Below are 23427 nucleotides of genomic sequence, written 5' to 3' on the forward strand. Positions count from 1 at the left end.
ATTTAATTATATATAATAATCATTAGGAGTCATGTGAAGTTTGAAAAAGACATATACCGGATTATTAGCAGCAACACCACCATCTGTAAGGTTAAATTCTCTCACGTTCCCCTCGTGGTCTACAGTTTCAAAGTAATAAGTTGGAAGATAAGTTGGGGCAGCTGAGGTTGCTATGCAAATATCTGAGAGTAAGGCATTCATGCTTGGATTTTTCTTTACCTGTTTTCATGACCAAATCAAAGTAAATGTTAGTACAATTCAGCTCCATCATTTGCAGTCACTTTCTTATCCAGGGTTAATCTGAACCACTACATATATTGTGGAAATTAAAGGAAAAAAAAAGTACTGGGGTTAAAAAACCATTTTAATGAGATTAAGTGACAAACCTCATAGCTAGAAAAAATGGTTGGCTGGAGTGTTTTGATGTCAAATGATGGAATAACAACATTAGTCAATGTCTTTTCCAATTTTGTATGTCCTAGTTTTTCCTTAACAAGTTTATGCAGATATTTCCCATCATACTTTGGTCCAGCTAGAGCTTTGATAATCTTTATAAGATAAGAAAATACTGGAGAACTGCAGTTTGGATAAAATAATATCATGTTAAAAACCAAAACAAATGGGGTCAAGTCAATAATCAAACAGATATATATGTATATATATATATATATATATTATTGATATTTTTATATCTCATACTCTAATTTTTACCTGCTCTGTGGGAAGATATGGGGGCAGTGGTTTAGGTAGAAATCCTTGATATCCTTGGCAGCAAAGACAGGTCGGTTATTTTCATCTGGAGCAGCTAGCATGGCAGTGACAAGACCACCTGTGCTTGTTCCTGACATAACATCAAAATAATCTGCTAGTCTTGCATCTTCACCATCCAGTTTCTGCACCATACATAAGCAAATATAGAGTAAGTACTTGGAAAGATTGCATGTTGAACCCTTATATATGATTTAACAAAGCAGAACTTCACTAGTGAAAGAAAAAAAGTGTTGAATTTGTTTAGGTTTGTGGCATGAAACATGTATGATTAATATATAATATATTTTTCTACCTGAAGTTCAGATTCTAAAAAACTAAGGATAGTTCCTGGGATAATCCCTCTTATTCCACCACCATCAATGCTGAGAACAGTGATTAGGTTTCCATAAGTTGGAGGTTGTAGCGGTACATTTGTTGAGCCCATTGGGATAAAGATGCAGGAGAGAGAGAGAGAGAGACAGAGAGAGAGAGAGAGAGAGAGGATTTGAGAGCTTTAGAGAAACTATGAACTTTTAAGGAAGTTAAAAAGAGATGATTATGTGACTCGATATGTCTTTTTGTGGAAGTATGTGTATTTATAGTACTCCTCAGTCATCTCTTTGTCCAAACTCCAAGGATTCAACAGCGTCATTGGATCGGGCCATAAGCCTTAAAAGAAAGTCATCGGATCTAGGGAATGCATGAGTTGGGTTAAGGAGATTTTTTGACCCAATCCACCATGGTGGGTTAAAAAAATTCAACCCAACCCATTACATAAGTTCAACCCAACCCAACCCAATCCACATGGGTTGGGTTAAACCCATGGGTTAGACAATTTTTTTTATTACTATTATTATTAAATTGAGCAGAAAAAAATATATCACACCTACCACCGAATTGATAAACAAAATATACATTTATATATGAACTAATATTCCAACTCGCTTATACATTAATATATAAACTAATATACATTAATATTGACTTTTATATAGGATAGGAGGAAGAGTTGGTTATTTTAAAAAATTTATTAATTATATAATATATTTTAAATATATAGGTGGGTTAGGTTGGATTTGGCGAGTTTGGAATTTTATGACCCAAATCCAACCTGACCCGCTATCAAAAAAATTTTGTAACCCAACCTAACCCACCAAGCCCTAAAAACCAACCCAACCTGCCGGGTCGGTTTTAGCGAGTTGGCTGCACATCCCTAATCAGATCAAAGTGTTTCAAATTTGACCAATAACTTATACCTTTTCTGATATTGTTTACGTACATATATACTGAAAATTCATAAACCAATGTATTGTTTGGAAAGTTCGGGTGAATTACAAGCATTGCCTCTTACTTTGTCACAAAAATTGTCCCTTTAGGCTATGGTCACTATAAGTGAGAATTGTAGATGAGACTAGGGGTGTGCTCGGTTCGGTTCGGTCGATTTTGTAGGTGTATGGCCAACTGAAACCGAATATTTCGGTTTGTGAAATTCTCAACTGAAACCGACCGAAATGGTTGGAAACCGTCAGTTTCGGTGGTATTTCGGTTTTAGTCGGTTTCGGTCGGGTTTCGGTTTTCCAAAGACAAGGTCATTGAGAATCACATAAAAAAAAATAAAAATACAAAAAGCAATTAAGCAATAGAGCAGTTAAACAAAGCTGATGAAAGAAGTTGATACAAAGCGACAGAGAAAGAAAAGAGAAGAGAGAAAGAAAAAAGAAGAATCGAACCAAGATCGCCGAACATGCCAAGATCACCAAACAAGCTGGTGCATGTTGTCTCATTGTCTCGGACCCATCTTAGCTAGGCATTCTCACATGCCAGACCCGTCTCTCATTAAGGAAATCAAGCGCGTTGTTTCGATCCCCATAATGGTTAGAGCCAGTGTCGGCCATTTCGTCGAGGCCCAGATTCTTGAAGCCATTGGGATTGATTACATCGACGAGAGCGAAGCTATTGCTCTTGTAGATGAGGACAATTTCATCAACAACCACAACTTTCGTTGCCCATTTGTTTCTGGGTGTGAGAACCTTGGAGAAGCATTGAGCAGGGTAAGAGAAGGTGCGGCTATGACTGTGGAGGCTGTGTTCTCTATGTGAGAGTGAGAGTGAGAATGAGATGAAAGTGAAACACTGAAACGTGTGCTAGGGTTTTTAACTTTTTGTTTTAGTTTAATTAGTTTACCTAATTAATTTAAGTTTAATTACTTTAATGGGTTAATGGGTTAATGGGCTTGATTATTTCAAGGCCAGAGGCCTAATGCCTTAATGTATGTATTTGAAAGGCCTAGTTACAGGTTGCCAATATATTTGCAAGGCCGGCCCAATCTGATTTTATATTATATATATAATATTATAATATAAACTATATTATATATTATTCAGTTTGGTTTCGGTCGGTTCGGTGCATACATATCGGAAACTGAAACCGAAAATTTCGGTTTTTAAAAAATGAAATCGAAACCGAACCGAAAAATTGAACTCGATTCGGTCGGTTTTGACTGGTTTGTTCGGTTCATTGGTTTTTTGCACACCCCTAGGTGAGACCACTTCAAAAGAATTGTAGGTGAGCATGAGTTTGGTTAGACAATAAAGGCAATATGGGACTAGTTAGGCAACAGGCCTAACAAAGGCACTTATGAATGGCTACCCCCAAGTTAATCCCTACCTAGTGGCTAAAATTAAATTTATTATTATTCTCAAGCTATGCTTTTGCGACATTTAATGGCTGCAACATTCAAGAATAACAAGTCTTTACATTTTACATGTTAATTTGATTCGCAAAAGGCAGCGCCTCAAGTAACCAAAAGATGCATTGGATATATACGTGTGAGTAGAATGTTCATATAGAGAAAAAGAAGGGAAGTTGAGAAATTAATATAATATAGTGGAGCTCCTATGTCATATTAAGGACTCCATTGGAGTTTTCCCAAGTATTATCTTCCCAACATGATGATGATGTTGGGGAGATAAACACCTTGGGCTCAATTAGAGTTTTCCTAAGTATTATCTTCCCAACATGATGGTGATGTTGGGGAGATAAGGGGCTGTTTGGATTCATTTTTTTTATCATTCAATTGTTATCACTCAAAACTCATAACTCATCACTCAATTTTGCACACTCGTTTGGCACCATCACTCACTTCCTATCACTCAATATTTTTCACACTATTTGTGGGCCCTATTTCTGTCACTTGGTTAGATTTTTTTTTTCTCCACTTTTCTTTCTTCTTTCTCTGTTCTTTAGTTCGTTCTTTTTTCATTTTTCATTTTTCTCCCTTTTCACCTTTCCCATCTCAGATTTCTCATCCAGGAAAAAATTAAACATGCATAAATATATTCCAAAACAAACCCAGATTTCTCAATCATAAAAAAAAAAAAAAAAGCAAACTCAAATCTGCCCAGGCCATTGATGTTGATGTTGCTGTTGCTGCTGTTGTGGCTGTGGTGGGTTTTAGAGTTTTTAAGGAGCGGAATGTCGGAAACGATCGGTTGCTGCTGTCGGAACTTGGGCACCTCGGAAACGGGCCAGCCATGGTCTTTTGGTCCATGACCGATTTGACCAGGGCCGCTCCAGCTAACAACCCAGACCCATTGCCAGCTGAGTCAAAACGATCGGACCCATAGCAGCCGCTGCTACTTCGCGATTTCACAAACCCAGATCACCGAACCAATGAAAGAAGAAAGGGGAAAAAAAAAAGTTCAGATCACCCGAGCCCAGTGAAAGAAGAAAAGAAAAAAAAAAAAAAAAAAAGAAACCAAGATCTCTGAACCCAGTGAAAGAAGAAGAAGAAAAAAAGAAAAAAAAGGGAAGAACACCGAGGAGACCGAACACAGGAGAAGGAAAAAAAAGAAGAAGGAAGAACAGGGGAGACCGAACCCAGGAGAAGAAAGGAAAAAAAAAAGAAAAAGAAAAAATAAAGGAAGAACACTGGGGAGACCGAACCCAGCAGACGAAAGGAAAAAAAAAAAAAAAAAAGGAAGAACAGGGGAGACCGAACCCAGGAGAAGAAAGGAAAAAAGAAGAAGGGAAGAACAGGGGAGACCGAACCCAGGAAAAGAAAGGGAAGAACAAAAAAAAAGAAAAAGAAAAAAGGAAAATGTGCGGCTGGTACTGTTTGTGGGTCCCTCATGTGTGTTTAATTACAAAAATGTCATTGAGTTATGAGTTATGAAAACTGAAAATAGCCAAAATGTGTTTTCAGTTTCCATAACTCATAACTCAAAAATCAGAGAATTGAGTGATAGAAATAGAGTTATGGAAATAGAGTTATTGTTTGCCAAACAACCTTTTTGCTATGGGTCTCACCATTTTTGAGTTATGAGTTATGGAAACTGAGAATTGAGTTACGGAATTTGCCAATCCAAACAGCCCCTAAAACATTTTAAGGAGACTCCTTGAGTATTTAATTTATAAAGACACACTTAACTCAAAAGGTTTAATTGCTATGAGCTCAACTATGTTATATTAACCACTTATTATTAATATTATTATTCAATTTAGGACTTCAATAACGTGTATACACCTAACCGGTTATCATATCATTGAAAAGTCATTTGAGGTACTTGTCAGAATTCAATATTCAAACAAATGTGTACAATTCAATTACATCTAATGCTTAAAGGAAATGTTAAAAACTTGATAATTCTATTGGCCTTATGAATTTTGTCTTCAAATCGTGTTGAATTATTGATCCTATGTATCTATACCATTTTGCAAATCCGACATGCATGGTTATTCATTCTTAAAAGATTTTATTGTTCTGTCAAAAAGGAAAAGAAGTAAGTCTTATAGCTACGATACTTTTAGTTTTGGTAAATTTTCCAGTTGACATAGTCAAACTTTTGAGATCGTCGTCTAGGTTAAGCTTCCTTTTCTCTTTGGCTAAAACAAACGTGAAGAAAGGGCAAATGGAATTTTAAATGTGAAGAATATTATATCCATTATCAGAGGATAACTTGCACAGGTAATTCTAGTAACCGAGTACTTGTTAGAATTCAACAATTCAACATATGTGTACCATTCAATTTCAAGCGCTGCATAAAAGAAATGTAAAAACTTGGTCATTCTATTGGTCTTATGCATTGTTTTCAAAACTTGATCATTTCTAGGACCTTCAGTAGAGATTAATGAAAGAAAAAAAAAAATTACAGTAGAGATTAATGAAAGAACTGCAGCATGAAATTATGTGACTTGTCTCTAAAGCTTAAACTAATAGGAAAATGGTGAATTAAATCATTTAGCCATTATTCTAATCATAAGTAGTTCATGTTGAGAGTTTACTAAGTTTTTTCTTGACAGGAACATAGATTTAGCACCACCTATTTAGAATTTTCTACGGCAGTATTTGACATATTGCATTTCCAATCTAGTATTAATTGATATTTGTATTGCTGCAATATTTTTAAATCAATTATTTGCAGTTTACTAGCAAGGTAGGAAGAAGATTAATTTATGTTTTGAGAAGGGAACAAATTAAGTATGAAAATTGATAATATCTTTCCAATTAGACCTTATAACATTAGGAATAAGCATGATGACAACATTTGAAAAAGACGCATCAACATACATCTCAGAAGACCATCATAAGTTAAAAAAAAAAAAAATCACAGAAGCTAGTGCACGGGTGGTATATATTAAATGATATATTATTATTATTATTATTATTATTTTTTATACAAGATAGAAAATCTACTTTAACCTAATCTAAGTGTATATATGTGTGAAGCTCCCTCTTAGAGACTTGAACATCGGCCCTTGTCTCCTATACTTTACAAACACTTATACTTGTGAAGTGACCATCGCATCAATGGTATGCGATTGTAATGATATATTACTAAAGGTTTAAAGCTTGGCTTTCTTTGTTTTTATATTAGGAAAATGCACAAAAGTGGAAGCCAAAAACGTAAATTGTGAAAGATGAGTCTTCTATTGCCCAATTTTGATTGCACAAACTGATAATATTAACAATAACATTCTTGATAAATGTAAGTGCACCCATACCCGGCCGCAAGACATTTTTTTATGCATGGCTAAGGGCTTGAAGCCAGAGCAAAGACAATACAATTCACATGGATGGCTATAGATCCAACTCAGGATAAACAAAACATCAATTAGAATTGTGCGCGCCAAAAGCAAGGCTATTGGGTTGGGCCTCACTCGGGCTCACAATCTATTTGTATTGTGGGCTTGAATTTCCTACTTTGGGTTGTTCTTGGCATAGAGACTCAACGGAATTACCTCTCCCTCTGGACCATCCCCCCCTCTCTCTCCTTTAACTTCTCATATTTATAGCCCAAAATTAGTGAAAAGACTATGATTTACTTCCATGGTTAATGCAATAGGAGGTCCAATGTCGTTTATTGTAAGTGGGTGTTTAGGTGGGAGTGGGGTGTGGTGAGAGTGGTTTTGGAAATGGTTCCCACTTTTGTAGATGTGCTCGGCAGCGATATTCCCCAAGGCATTGCCGGGCATACAAGAGATAGTGTCCCTGAGTGCCTTTCTTCTTACTCGGGATGTGGTTTGCCGAGCAAGGCCCAGGCGGTGGAACAGGGTGCATGCTAATTGAGATTATCTACTCCTTAGGCTTTTGGGCAATACAAGGCCTGGGATTGTGGCTTTAGTGGGCTGGGGCTGGGGCTTTAGGTAGAAAGAGGTTGATGCCATAGGCCACACTGTTGAGTCAGGATCCAAGGCCCACCTGGGCCTAGGTATCATGGTGTCATACATAAGCCCCCCCCCCCCCCCCCCCTTGATTCGTGCCCAACTCTCGGGAACGAATCAAGGAATCCAAGAGGCAATAGCTATCCAAGAAGCTCAATGGGTGGATATTGGACGGTTTCATACCCATTAATGCGCTCTCAAAAGGCACGTTGTATCTGGTCCTTTGGTTCAGCCGTCATCATTACCTGACGGTTCGTGAACCGAGGCGACGCACATGTCAGTCACCATTGGTATCTATAAGGTTTTTTGGCCTCGTTATTGTTGATTATGCCTCTTTATTGTTAATTAAACGTTGCTCACCCCTCCTTGGCTCCTATAAATAGCTTAGCCCAAATCATTCTTTCACTTTTTCGCTCTTTATTCTCTGAGTTTTCTCTCTGCCGTGCATTCATCTGCGTGCTTATCCTTTAGTCTAGAATCTCTTTCTTTCCTAGAGCCCACAGTAAGTTATCTACCTCTTTCCTTTATTTCAGTGTCTTCCTTTAGTTTTTAGAGTTTAAGATGGGTTATGCCTTCCTTCTAAACACTGAGGCGTCCTTAGCCACTTTTAGGCAAAGTTTTAACATCCCTGATGATGTGGATGTGGCGTACTGCCACGAGAGCGAAATTGCTCTCCACAGAGGGGCCAATACCACTTTTTTCCCTTTAATGGCAATCCTGAAGGGTGGGCTTAGATTTCCCGTGGACCCTCTTTTACTCAATATCCTCGGGTACTCTAGGCTGTGTCTCGTCCAACTTCCCCCCAACTTTTACCAAGTAGTTAGTTGTGTCAGTAGGTTGAATCAGATGTTCGGTTTGCAATTAGACCATCACAATATAAACCACATGTACATTTTGTGTGGGAATAAGAAAACCAACTATTACTTAAAAGTTAGAGATATGAGGGTATGGCCGATTTCTTGCCTACCTGATTCTAATAGGAATTCTGCCGGGGAGTTCGTCTAGGTGCGCGGCAATTGGTTTGCCGGTTAAATCCCTTGCCCCCTCTCTCGGCGCGAAGTGGGTTCGTATTGATCACTAACTTGCTTTTCTTTTTAGTCATAATTGTTTCGCTTATATGGTAGGGTTACACACACCTAATTAACTAGATAGTTAAACATTAATTATTCAATGAGTAATTTGTACAATTATCTTTTAATTAGAGTAAATTTGGAACCAGTTAAGTCTGAAATGGGAGTGATTGGAGCCATTTAATGTTAATTGGGAGTTAATTTGAGATCTATTAATGTTAATTGTGTCGAAACCATTTTCTAACAAATGACCTCTGCTCACTATTTCATCAATATATCTCAGAATATTTTGAATCTATGAATGAGGTTAATTTTTCCAGAAATTTAAACATCCGGGGCTTCAATTTGAGCACAGGAATGAGACAATTCTGATTAGAATTGAGTCAGATATGATTTTTCGAAGTTGACTTTACAGATTGTTACAGCAGTTACGGGAAAACCGAACTTTGCTTTCTCTTCACTCTCATTGATCTCCACATTTAATGCACCAAATTTTCCCAAAGGCTAAAATGAGGTCTAGGTTCATGATTCTTTGTCAACACTCATTAAATGGTATTCCATTCATATTTCCTCCACCACTACTATATAAACCTCTCATCTCCTTTATTTCAAAGCACACACAAAAAACCTCCCTCTCTTCTCTTCCTTGAGTTTTAGTGAAATTGAGTAGTCTTGTCATATCTTGGTCTTCCTGAAACTCAAGGTATTGAGTGAGACTTACTCTTCCTCTCCTAACTCTTCTTTTCCTCCACCCTTAGGACCTTCATCAAGAGTCATCTCCTCCACTATATGAATCTTGCATGAAGGTATAATCTCCTTCCCTAACTGTTTGTTTATGTTGCCATGATGAGAATTTAAGATTAAAATATGATAATTCCCTTGAATATGTTTGAATGTTCTTAATTGTTCTTACGTGTTCTTCATATGTTCTTGGTTGTTCATCACATATTCATGCATAACACTAGTTTCGATCTTAAATCCACATTAAAAAACATGAAAAAAATGTTTGTTTAATAATTCTTTTAAATTCTTGAATCTAGGATATTATCATTTACATACATTCACTAGAGTTTATTTTTCAATTCAAATGCAATACTTAATAAATTGAATTAGGGTTTATCACATGCACAAACATTAAATTCAACATGCAAATTGATTGATAACATATTAGATGATGTGATATGAATGTTGATCACCATAGTCTAGAAGGCTGGTTTCACCGGGCAAGGTGGGTGCCTAACAACTTCCCACCTTGTAATATAGTCTTCGAGTTTAGATCAAGGGTTAGTAGATCAAATGCTTATCCATATAATTTTCGATTTTTAGATTGTAACTAGGAAACAAAGTTATGTACTTTATCTTAGATTGTATCTAGGACCAAAGTCATGTAATTTCCTATGATTAATGTAAATTCAATTTTAAATAAATAAAATGAGGAATTTTTCAATTTTGGTTTACTTATTTACTCCAATAATTAAATAAGTAGTGACTCCATTGTATAACCCTTAATTTAAAGGGGAAAAATATAATTAGTCGAACCTCCATTTTGAGAGGCAATAACACAACTCCACTCATTCACATAGGCTTGACCAAACATCCTATAAAAAACAGGCCGGGGGCGCGGTTTCTCACAAGGTTGGTATAAGGTACTGAGATTCCTTTGCTTGTAATCACTTGTTGTGATAATAGTGGAATTTTGGGAGTGGTGACCTTAAAATCACCCGGTGGGATTTTTGCCGTGTTGGTTTTTCCCATTCGTAAACAAATTACCGTATTAATTTATTTTCCGTTGCATACTTAGTTTATTGGTGATTTGTTTGTGTTACCACGCATTTGCATGTTAATTTGATTAATTAATAAACTTGGCTAATTAATCAATTAATTTATCACAAGGAGTCAATACGTTTTTGGACTATCAAATTTTTCTCCATACCCTTTCTTTGATGTAATTAAAGCTGGCCTTTTTATTTTTTTCCAACAAGTAAGGGAAGGCCTAAGTACTTCTCATATTGTCTTATTTCCTCCACTCCCAATGCAAGCTTTATGCAGTCCCTTGTACCTTCATCAGTGGATTTGCTGAAGAAGATGGTAGTTTTATTTCTATTAATTTGCTGACCTGAACACCTGCCATAAGTATCTAGAATATCTAGGATTTTTTGACATTCTTGAACAGTGGACCTGCAAAACAAGAGGCTATCATCTGCAAAAAAGAGGTGGGTTAGGTGAGGACTATTTCTAGATAAAGAATAGCCTCGAATATCACCCTGAGCTGCTGCTTGACTGATTAGGCCATGAAAGCTTTCCATGCATAGTAGGAACAAGAATGGGGAGATGGGATCTCCTTGTCTGATGCCCCTTGATGCCTTGATGAATGGATTAATCCTTTGGGTTCCTTATTAACAAGAATGGAGTAGGATACTGTAGTCACACATAACATGAGAAGTTTAATCCATCTATCATTGAACCCTAATTTTTTCATGACAGCTGCTAGGTAAGGCCATTCCATCCTATCATAGGCCTTGCTCATGTCAAGTTTGATTGTCATGAAACCATTTTTCCCTGTGTGTTTTTGCATGCTATGTAGGGATTCAAATGCTACCAAAATATTATCTGAAATAAGGTAGCTTTTGGTGAAGGCACTTTGGGTTTCAGCGATAATTTTTGGTAAAATGCATTTAAGCCTATTAGCTAAGACTTTCAAAAAAATCTTAAATATGACATTACAAAGACTAATAGGCCTAAAATCAGATGCATATTTGGGATTTTTTTTTCTTTAGGATGAGACTAATAAAAGTATGGTTTAGATGCTTGGGTAAATATGTTGAATTAAGGAAAGTAAGAACTGAATCTATTACATCATCTCCAATTAAATTCCAGTAATGTTGAAAAAATAGAGGAGGCATACTATCAGGACTTGGTGCCTTTAGTGGGGCCATTTGCTTTATAGCTTGTTGCACTTCCCAAGCCTGAAATTCTCGGGAGAGTTGTTCATTCATCTCATCACTGATCACTTGGTTGATTGAGTTTGTGGCTGCCTCACATGGTGGCAGATTTGCTGAGGTATAAAGCTCCTGGAAATAGGTAGTTAAGGTCTTTGTGACTTGGTCCATATCGGAACTCCACTCCCCATCAGCTTTGCAGATTTTAAGGATCGAATTCTTTCTCTTCCTTTGGGTAGTACGGCAGTGGAAGTATTTAGAATTCTTGTCTCCATTGGCTGCCCATAATACCTTAGATCTTTGAAACCACATCCTATATTCTTTGTCCACTAGCTCATTTATTTCTTTTTTAAGCTCTCTAACCTGGAAACTCACTCCTGTTCTCATAGCTTCTTCCTCTGCCTCCCTCAATAATTTTCTTTTTTTCTCAAGCTCCTTTTTCACATTCCCAAAATGCTTTCGGTTCCAGTCTTGTAGTTCTTTTCCACATTTTTTTATCTTCTTGATCACCTTGATACTAGAATCGGCCTCTTCATGGGATGTCTATATTGCTTCAACAACATTTGTGCACCCTATATAGGATAGTCACATTTCTTCAAATTTGAATGGTTTTGTAATGCTTAGGATTTCTAGACGCTCCAAAATAATCCATAATGGGCAATGGTCCGAAGCATTGGAGGAGAGGTGGTGAATTTTTGTTCATGCAAACTGCATAAACCAATCATTATTTGCAAGGCCGAGATCCAATCTTTCCCAAATGGAGTGCCCATCAACAAAGTGCTTTTGCCAAGTGAATTGTGACCCAATGAAACCAAGGTCAATAAATCCACATTCATCAATAACATCACGGAATAGTTGCATTTGGGCATGACTTTTGCAGCTCCCCCCTAGCTTTTCAGAACTTCTCACTATCTTATTGAAGTCTCCTGAATAGAGCCATGGCAACTTGAATCTATTGTTGAGCTGACAAAGCATATCCCATGATTCATGGTGTTTATGCATAACTGGCTCACCATAAAAACCTGTGAATCTCCAAGCATCCTTTGCACCCTTGTTAATAATAGCATCAATATGATTTTTAGAATAAGATTCAACATTTAAATTTATTGAGTTACTCCAATACAATGCCAATCCTCCACCTCTATTATTTTGTTAAACAAAAAATAAATTTTCAAAATTCAAATTACATTGTACTTCTTTTAGCCTTGCTTCATCCGTCCATGTTTCGGCTAAAAAACACAGCCAGGGATGGACCCAGGTAGAGGGCAAAGGGGGCCCCAAATTTTTTTTTTTAGTATGTAAAATTTTCAAAAAAAGGCTTGGGCTCCCTTGGTTTTTAGCTTGGGCCCCCCTCACCTCAACCATCCCTATCCCAGCCGGCCAGCCCAGGAGTTTCTAAGAGCCCATGAAAACCTAGGAGTTAGTAAGACCCTAAAACCAAACGAAAAAGCCAGAAATGAAGGAAAAAAAGAAAAAAAGAAAAGAAAAGAAAAGAAAGGGAGAGGCGAGAGCGAGACAGAGAAAGTGAGAGACCCATCACGCTGTGACGACATCGCCGCCCATGCCATGACGCTGCTGCCCATGCCCACGCGAGAGAAACCCATCTTGCTACCCAGTACCCACGCCGCCATCAGCTGTCGCATACCCAAACCAGAGACCCATCTTGCCGCCGTTGCTGGTTGCTCAATCTGCACTGCCCAGCCTAGCTTTGTTGCTCCACTACTCCAGCCTTCACAGTTCACAGGTATTTAATCTATCATTTCCTTCAAAACCTAATACAATGTTTGTGAATCTCAGAATCTAAAGATCTATACTTGTGGACTTGTGGTGTTTGTGTTTTTACTGATGAATGATGAACTAATGTTGGTGATTTTGTGATTGTGAATCTAAAAATTTATTCTGCCTGTGGTGGTTTTTTTTTTTTTTTTTTGGGCCTTTTGGCTTTGTGACTCTCTCTCTTGTATTATATAGAAAAGAGAGATAGAGAGAGAAAGAGAGTAGAGTTCGTAAAGATTAGAGAATATATTAGTGTAGTGTTTGTTTGTTTGTTCTTTGTTGACTGGTAGTTGGGCAACAATAAAGACAAGTGACAGAAAAAAGAAAGAAGGTAAAGTTAAGAAAAGAAAAAGAAGGTAAAGTTAAGAAAAGTTTTTTTTAGTAGTGCAAAATAAATTTATAGTTTCTGCAGTGGGATTGGGTAGTGCCTGAAATATGGAGAGTACAAGACAAAGAAAAAGACAAATAGAAGACAAAGACAAAGATAAATAAAGGCAAAGACCAAAGACAAAAGAAAAAAACAAATCATATAATATAGAAAATTGTCACACATCACAAATTTAAAAAAATAACAGTGATTCATTTGTGCCTATTGTTAACTCATAATGCTAAATTAAATAAATTTATAAATTGAAAAGAAGTGAGAATTACTAAATTTATAACTAAATGCATCATGCATATTACCTAGATTCTAGTATTTATCTTTAGTTAGTAACAACAACCGTTTGTGAGATAATATATATGATTCTTATTTTATTTGTAGATTATGCAAAATCAACTACAATGTTTAATTTTTTTAAAAGAAAATATTCAAATTCTTCCGAAGTCAATGTGGGATTGCCAACAACTAATGTTGCTATTCTAATTACAAAAAATGTGGATGTTTCAATTCTAGAAAATATTCATTCTCCAATTCCGGAAAATGTCGATATTCCAATCTCAAAAAATATTCATTCCCCAATTCCAGAAAATGCCGATATCCCAATTCCGGAAAATAACCATATCTCTCAAACACAATTTCAAAAAGTTGATCTTGATATATTAAAAAACAATGATTTTTGGGAATTTGTCTTGGTTGATACTTGATAGTTTATTAATACTATATGAATGTGTATTTGAAATTTTTTTTTTTCGCTTATCTCTGGCCCCCCCCCCCCCCAACCGGAAATCCTGGGACCCTGAACACAGTGGAGGGATCTTTTGCTCGAACTATTTTTTCAAGCTCTTTCCTTGTACATAGGTTCCAAGCCCACAACAATTCCACACAATCAGACTCATTGTTCTTGGTGGGGCTGCCCTGCAGCCTCGACCATTGAAATTTCCTGAACTTTTGCCTTCGAAACATGGACTTTTTTGTTCTGTAACTCAGGCAAAGTCTGCTTCTCCATCTTTGCATGTTCTTTTCTTTTCTTAGGGATTCTGCGAATTAGAGGGCTGGCCGTTCACGGGAGGCTCACGTTCAATTCTTTTCCATTTGCATGGTGCATGAGGATCGCTGAGCTGGACACAATCAGTGTTGGAGTTGTGATTATCATTAAATTCTCCTGCATATTCTCCATTTAATCCATGTGGCGTGGTGGGATTGAAGACTTGTTGCTAATGTCTTGGACGTTACCTCAGTTTCCTTTTTTGTGAAAATCAGAATCAATGTCATTTAACTTGCATGTCAAATTCGGTGGGATACATTTGGGAAATTGGTGGTTTATAAATGGTATTACTCCCCTCCATAATTGCATTAACTCCTGGGCACGTGTAAGATTGTAACTCCTCATCTGAAACTTGATTATCCAGATTTAATGCTTTGTCACTGTCCACGTCTGCCCTAATGCCGTAAGGAGTGGTCGGTTTGTTCACCAACGCGTGCTGCTGTGACTGAGCTACCGAGACACTGGTATGGGCTGGTGCACGTCCCAATCCATCACCCATTCCAGCCATGGTGGTGACCGTAGTTATTCCCAGGTTGAAAGGAATGTGAGTTGAAAGGAATGTGAGTTGAAAGAGCACCACATCATAATATATAATATGAGAGTACTTAATAATTACGTCTCAAACATATACATTTACTAGCTAATAATTCTTGTATATCCATGAGTGCAATTATTAAAAATAACAACAATTGTATGTGTATCTATGTAGCTTTTTTGTTTAAATAAATAATATATTGTATACCTTCATAGTATTACATAGAAATATAATAAATTCAAATTGAGCTTTTTTACATTTTCTAAGTTTAGGCATGAATTTGTCAAAGACTTTGTAACTGAATTGACACTTCCTCATGCACAAAGTGCTTGGGGGTCTAGGGGGGAAATGGTTTGAACTGCGGGATTAGTAACATGTTGTAATTATCTCTCAAGTTTAGGCATAAATTTGAGTGTCAATATAATTGATACAAAACTAAATGGAATGACACTTAGCATGCAAGTGGAATGCATTAAACATTTAAAGACACTTGGCGTCAAATAATAGTTCAATCTAAAGACACTAGTGGTAAATTGTCGAAATTGATGCCTTTGATCCTGGTTATAGAAGTATTCTTAAAAAAAAAAGAAAAAGAAAAAAAGAGTCTAAAGAACAAGTTATTCATTTCCATTTAGGTGTATAAAATGTTGCGCAACAAAATCATAATACAATCAATAAGAAATTCTAGATGAATTGTTTTATGTATTTCAAAATTCCAAGCTTTTAAATTGGAAATCTTTAGTTCAATTTGATTCCAAAAATGCAGAGGATATTATATTCAAAGATGTTAAAAATTTACCCTCTAAACAAATTTGTGCAATATGACAAGCTCTTTTTAGTTTTTTTATTTATTTTATTTTTAATTTTTTTAAATTTGAAATTGTATATATCAAAGGAGAATCAAACTCTATTCTTGAATTTTAACCTGTGGATTTTTATACCACTGCTCCCTGTCACTGAAAAGTCCACATATATAATGGTCCCCTGGCTCCTGGCCGTGAAAAGAAATAAATACCCATAAATAAAAGAAAATTACAAACTAGTCATATAGATTATAGAATAATTGGTATCAATCACTATCTACGTTGACTGGTAGAAATCCTGTTTGCTTTTAAGTCAAAGTCAAGTCTCTTGCACATTCCTGCCACCAAACCCTAGAAGAAGAAGAAGAAAAAAGTAAAGTGGAGAGGAGTACAACTGTACAAGTCTCATATATACCGTCGGCTCCGGACTTTTTTTAAGTGGTCAATAGTATTGTAATTTGTGTGGGTTAAAAGTTGTGTAATTTTTTACTAATAAAGAAGAAAAATGCAGGAAAGTTTAGATAAAAACTAATTAAAACTTGTTATTTAATTTTATCGTAAAATTATTGTGAAAATAGTACTAAAATAATTATATTCAAATTTATTTCAATTGAGATTAAACAAAAATTAGAGTTAGAAGGTTCAAAATTTTATTTTAAGGGTAAATAAAATAAAATATTATATATATAATTTTTGGTTTTTAGCCAATTCAGGAGTTGATTTGAACCCCAGCCGCCTCTGTACACTATTCAAAAATCCAATAGTCTTGACTCTTCATTATAGGAATAGTTAAAGTCAAAGAGGTATCTGTTCCGTCACAAATAAAATATCTCATGCTCTTTTGTTTGATTTTCCATCAATAATCAGAGTCTTAAATCTTGATTCTAGAAAGAATTCTAAAAAAGTTCTTTTTTTTTTTTTTTTTTTTTGAGAAAGACAGAAAGTGAAAACTTGAGTTTAATATCACACCACTCACAATATATAAAAGTCGGTAGGTGATGGCTTTAAACCATTGGGAGACACATATTAATTTTAGCTCGAAAAAAACGTCACACACGTCTTCTTGGAGGTTCCATAGGGTGAGTTATTTCCGCATGGGGCAAAAATTTTTCCCTTCCACCAAAAGAATTATTAGGCAGAGGATTGTCTCATATGAAAGAGTCAAAACGTATAGTTTTAGACTTTTTCAGTGTTCTTATCAATCATATTCATGTCAAGTGGGAGGTGGTATATCAAGTGGAGTAACGACAAGTACTCACATGTTCTTATATATGTAAATGCCTACATTTTGTTTTATTTTATTTCATATATATCATCAATCTTTTTTTCTTTTATAAAAAAAAAGCTTTTCAATTTAAAACATGACTTAATTTTTTTTCTCTCCTTCACCAATCTTTTTATTATTATTATTATTATTATTTTTTAAATTCTGAACCTCTCCATTCGTGCACAAACATAATTAAGATTTTTTCTCTAAATTAAAAATAAAAATAAAATAAAGATCTTTGTTTCTAGATTTTTGAAGTACTTATTTCTGTGGTTAAACTGTAGTTTTCCTTTTAAAACTTTACAAAATCTTGGTAATTGATTTTTCTAAGTCCTGTAACATTCATGATGTTGATGGATTAGTTTGTGAGTCTTGTGATTTATTATATGGAGGTTTTTTTTTTTTTTTTTTTTTTTTTTTTTTTTTGAGGGTGATTTATTATATGGAGTTGATAAGGTAATATGGAGATTTGGTATGTAAGATAATGTCTAAAATTCTACTTTGACTTTATCATAGTATTTTTGCTTTGTCCAAGAAAAGTATTCATTAACTACCAAGAAAATATATTCAGCAAAAAAAAAAAAACTACCAAGAAAATATACTCTTTGACCACCAAAAAAAAAAAAAAAATTAAAATCCTATAATTAAATAGACAATTGAAATAAAGGTTTGGTGGCTTTACCCAAGAGTCATCCCACATAAGAAGGGACTTTGAATTAATTTGAGAGAGTCTTATAGAGATTTTATTATTTGTGGGTCCTATTTGAGTCTGTATACACTTAGTAATCTCTTTTTGATATAGTGAATTCATCTGCTACTACTTGTGGATGTAGATTATTGACGAACCATGTAAATCACTGGAGTTCTTTTCATGTTTGGGATTTTTTTTTTCTTTTTTCCTATTAATTATTAGGAAATCTTTCAAAAACCAATAATAATTTTTATAATTAATAATTTTGTGTGGAAGTGTCACCTAGAGACACTTTCCCGCAACATACTGGTATTTGATGTTAGAATTATAGTTAAATGATTACATTCATCATTTTTTAATAGTTTAAACTTTTGGGACTATTGTTAATTTAATATAGTATCAAAGTAAGAGACCATAAATTTGATATTTGGTTTTGCTCTACATTCCATTTAAAATATTAAAAATCTCACATATTGAGCCACACTTATTAGGGGGGGGGGGGAGGGAGTTTAGGGCCACATGTGAGGGGAAATATTATAATTATGGTTAAATGATTAAATTCACATTTTCCTAGTATATTAAGCTTTTAAGACAATTGATAATTTAACATTAGAAATGACAAAATATCTAAAAATGAGAAAAAATTGTATAATATACTCTAAGTAAAGAGAGCATGCCCTTACTTTTGAGTAATTATTAGGTACTTTCAAAAGAATGAGCATCAGGCCATTGTATTTCAGGAGTATCGAATACTTTTCCCTTACTCTCTATTATGCAAAAAAAAAAAAAAAAAAAAAAAAAAAAATTATCCTACTCAAGCAATGAGTATAATGTTGTTGCAAGCCCTTACTTTCGTTGAAAATTTTAAAAAGTGTGTTGAGGATAATAAAAAAATATACTAAAAAAAGAAGAAGATCAATATACATATACATACATATAAATACACACACTATGAAGTAGGATTAAGAAAGGAATTTGCATTCATTTGGGTATCATGTAGTTTCTGGTAGTTGATTTGCATAGTCTCTGTCATAAGTGAGATAAAGCTAAAAAGTTAATTATTCATCATATAGAAAAATCATCATCTACCACATTTAGTATCTATTTGGAACAGCTTATTTAGTTGAAATTGAAAACTTTTTTTTGAAAGTGCAGAAAAAAAGCTTAAAAAATAAGTTGAATAGTACAGTGAGACTCATTAATAGTATCAAAAAGTGTAGTGAGACTCATGAATAGTAGCAAAAATAAGTTGAAAGTGGAGATAAGCTGAAACTAATTCAACTTATTCCCAAATGCACACTAATTTCAGTTGACCAAAAAAAAAAAAAAAAACCTTCCACTAGTGTAATGCTCCCACTTTGATTATATGGAAATGTTAAAAAATTCCATAAAATATTGGTTTAGGAACTATTTTATGAGAAAATAATAAAATAATTAATTTTATTGATAACTTTTTATATTTCTAATAAAAATGATGTCAAAACTTTCCTATTAACAATGCGAATTGTTAACTAATGCTCTAAAGGCATTGATTAGAGCATTGATATATAAATTATTTTCAGAAACAATTTATTAAAAAAATAATAAAATAACAATAAATGTTATTGACAACTTTCTACCTATATTCGTACACAAAAGTGAATGTACAATGGGCATGGATGACGCTCTCACGACAAAATATGACAAAATATTGAATGTATTAATGGGTATGGATAATGCTCACCAAAGTAGAAACAGCTTTTCAAAGCTGACAGCACGCTTACTTAATTTCAACTAGTTTTGGAAATATCTGAATTTGGTGATATTATTAAAAGGTTGATTAATCTATTAAGCAAATCACTTTCCTGGTTGATTCAACAAATATCATCATCAATAAAGTCATTGTTGATTATTTCAATTTCCAACCACTAATGGTGAAATCAAGGACTAGAGTTTTATTTTCTTGGTCACGCAATTGTGGAACTCCGATCATAATAATACCATTTATTGGAAGCTCTCTCTTCTTCTCTTTCCTCGTAAGTCGTAACCCATATACAATTACATGCACGAGCCAAGAAAAATAGTACTACAAAACGAGTCCAAATCTTCTGTCTCATCAATTATGCTCCACTTCATACTCCACCAATAAATATTGAACAACTAACCTCTCTCATTAAATGAAATAACACTGACTTTAACACTCACGTTACTAAAACGTTAACGTTAAAATTCCTTTTTTTTTTTTTTTTTTTTTCTTCCGCAGCTTTATTTCTCCTCTATTCCGGATTTTGATTTTTTTTTTTTTTTTCTCTTCTCCATGTGGTTTGTCTCTTGCCGCAGCTTTTGGGATTGATTTGGACTCTTCCCCTATTTTGTCTCATTGTAATCCTTTCTCCCAAAATCAAAATCAGGATTCTGCTTTTGTTTTTATATGCCACAGAGGTCCTATTCTCCTATAGGTGCAGATTTGTTTCAACTTTTGAGAGGCTCCTACTGCAACAAGCAACCGACAAGGCTTGTACGTATTGTTCAGTCACAAAGTAAGTCCTCTTCTTTTGGTTTAATGTAAATAAATTTCTTTTTTTAATTTATTTTAGGATTTATAACAACTTTCTTATACTTGTGTGAGTTTGTGTCTAACGTGTGTGTGTGTGTATATATATATATATATATGTTGTTTATTAAAAAAAATAACTATGTTGTTTTTGTTTTGTGGAAACCAATAGAAGTAGATGAACACTTGAAGGTGAAGTGAGGATGTGTCTGTAACCGGGGCGAAGTGAGGATGAAGATGAACACTTGAGACGTCAACCACATAGAGAAGAGAAAAAAAAAGAAACCTTGAAAGCCTTGATGGTTGCTTGTTTCAGCAGAAGTCTCTCAAAAGTTGAAATAAATCTGCACCGGACAAAAGGAACCTCTGTGGCATACAAAAACAAAAGCAAAAGCCAGAAACACTTTGGGAGAAAGGAATATAATGAGACAATAGAGGGAAGAGTCCAAATCAAAAACAAAAGCTACGGCAACACACAAAACTCAAAAGAGTTCTTGTTGACTCAAACCACATGGAGAAGAGAAAAAAAGAAACCAAAAGCCGGAACAGAGAAGAAATAAAGTTGCGGAAGAAAAAAAAGAAAAAAAAAAGAAAAGGATTTTAACGTTAACGTTTTAGTAACATGAGTGTTAAAGTGAGAGTTATTTCATTTAATGAGAGAGGTTAGCTGTCCAAATTTTATTGGTGGAGCATGAAATGGAGCATAATTGATGAGACAGAAGATTTGAACTCCTACAAAACAAGGACTAAAGAAACGAGATTTAATAAAAAAATTCTTTTGAATTAACAAAAAGAATACATGGAAGCTAAATTGGCTTTCATTTATCAATTATAAATCACCCACCAAAAAAAATAAAAAAAATACATTTGTGTCGGTGTCAAGTTATCTTACTCAACATTTTATTCAAACCAATACTATCAAAAAATTAAAAGGTGGGATTTTTGTGTCCCATCCTGGCTGTTACTACACTTTAATACAAAGATATGGTTTATGTCTGATGCAATAATACACTAGATGCGTTGGAATACGAATATGTGTCCGTATTTTAATATGTCCAATGTATTGACGCATTAGATATAATCTCAAACCTTAATACAACATTAGCAAAAAAATTATATGCTTAGTCTACTAAGACCATTTGTTTTGTGAGTACTGGTAGCTTGATGATCATGAGCATGTCCAGCGGGGGACCTTGCATGGCGAAGGTGCCTTTCTTGGGAGAGTAATTTTGCAAACCTGCAACAACATTAATTATATGCTTTTGCATTAGCTTAATGTGAAAACTAAAAACTAAACTTTTTTCTAAAGAAATTGTAGAATATATATATAATAACAGTTTGATATATTTATTTTTAGTACCTTGTGAGGGCAGCTTCATTAGTTTCATGGTTAGAAGCCTCATAAACTCCTGTGTTCAAGTTCACCCTAGCAACTGGTTTCTTTAGCAACTCTTCACCAGCTTTCACAAGATCATCCAAATTTTGTTTTGTGGCCACGTCCACAGAAGTTACTGTCCCAACCAAGGTATCGTCCTGCATTGTTTTGATTCAAACTTGTCTATGTTAATTCTGTGAACAAGAACTTTTGACTCTTATACCATGAATTTTATTACATAAGACTTACATAACAATGTGTCAATTCTTAAATACAAAACATAAAATGTAAGAAAAATATCAAAGTTTTAATTAATTTTACTATAAATGTTTCAAACTAACGTCGTAATAATAAATGTGATCATTATCACTTCAATACATAATAAATAAATGTTTAAATCAATTTTTTATTTCATGATGAGAAAGTCTAAATACACAATAAAAATCTCACAATATTTTTATGATACCTTTATTTTTAGTTGTAGTGAATCTGTGTATAATCTTATTTTATTTTGACTTATGATGAATTGATACTCAACTTGTCAAGAAAATGTTGTGAAATTTTGTTGTGCCAGTAGAAGAACTCGATTGGTGAACATCGATTTATAGGATTTGTGTGATAAAATATGTACTAACCCCTAGTCTCACCCAAAAAGTAATTAAAAAATTTTATTTATTACTATATTATTGATGTGTCATTAATTGCATTTATTGACAGTAAGTTATTAATTTTTTTTTGGTAATAAAATTGGTCATAGTTGTAGTATTTTCTTATGTATTTCTTTTGATTATGGAAGGTCTGAATGATATAGATTTACCTGAATCCGCAAGTAATTTTTCTCAGAATGAAGGGCTTGAAAAACCACAGAGAGGTGGACATCGACCATATCTGCACTTGCATGAGTAAATATATCAATAATTGGGGTGGAACCACCACTTGTTAACCAGTCTAGCAGGCCCCACTTAGCTGCCTTGAGTGCCCTGTATTTTCCTTCGGCTTTTTGTGAGCCAGTTCCTAATGATATCACCAGAAACCTTCCATAGTCCATTGGTTTTATTGGAAAGAAGTCAGAATTTCCTCGAATGATCTGCTTTGTCACTTCACCAATGGCAAGTAAAGCCTGAAATTGCACCAATTTAGTAATATTAGAATGACGGTTAAATGATTAAACTTATTATTTTTTAAACAGGTTTATAATAAAAAAATATTGGAAATTTAATTATATATAATAATCATTAGGAGTCATGTGAAGTTTGAAAAAGACATATACCGGATTATTAGCAGCAACACCACCATCTGTAAGGTTAAATTCTCTCACGTTCCCCTCGTGGTCTACAGTTTCAAAGTAATAAGTTGGGAGATAAGTTGGGGCAGCTGAGGTTGCTATGCAAATATCTGAGAGTAAGGCATTCATGCTTGGGTTTTTCTTTACCTGTTTTCATGACCAAATCATAGTAAATGTTAGTACAATTCAGCTCCATCATTTGCAGTCACTTTCTTATCCAGGGTTAATCTGAACCACTACATATATTGTGGAAGTTAAAGGAAAAAAAAAGTACTGGGGTTAAAAAACCATTTTAATGAGAGGAAGTGACAAA

The 23427-nt window shown here is 34.5% G+C and overlaps 1 protein-coding gene and 1 long non-coding RNA gene across 9 annotated transcripts in view; one reads left to right on the plus strand and one right to left on the minus strand.

Annotated features, from left to right (window-relative positions):
- Positions 1–23427, minus strand: part of LOC126711427 (patatin-like protein 2) — a 117445-nt gene that overhangs the window by 1788 nt on the left and 92230 nt on the right. For 4 of the 8 annotated variants that reach the window (XM_050411268.1, XM_050411267.1, XM_050411265.1 and 1 more), the window contains 4 exons: positions 23100–23261; positions 22647–22949; positions 21815–21987; positions 21257–21691 (listed from right to left, as the gene is read on the minus strand). In XM_050411268.1, the coding sequence (XP_050267225.1) occupies positions 21568–21691; positions 21815–21987; positions 22647–22949; positions 23100–23261 (762 nt within the window). In that variant the 3' untranslated portion in view covers positions 21257–21567. Of the gene's footprint in view, positions 1–57; positions 220–386; positions 577–711; positions 894–1063; positions 1168–2480; positions 2835–21256; positions 21692–21814; positions 21988–22646; positions 22950–23099; positions 23262–23427 lie in introns of those variants that run through there. The other 4 variants (XM_050411270.1, XM_050411264.1, XM_050411269.1 and 1 more) reach the window with 3 other exon arrangements.
- Positions 57–23262, plus strand: LOC126711690 (uncharacterized). The gene is made up of 2 exons (XR_007650655.1): positions 57–166; positions 23209–23262. It is a non-coding gene; the product is annotated as an uncharacterized LOC126711690 (long non-coding RNA).

This window comes from Quercus robur, chromosome 2 (genome assembly GCF_932294415.1).
Source record: "Quercus robur chromosome 2, dhQueRobu3.1, whole genome shotgun sequence".
NCBI lineage: Eukaryota > Viridiplantae > Streptophyta > Magnoliopsida > Fagales > Fagaceae > Quercus > Quercus robur.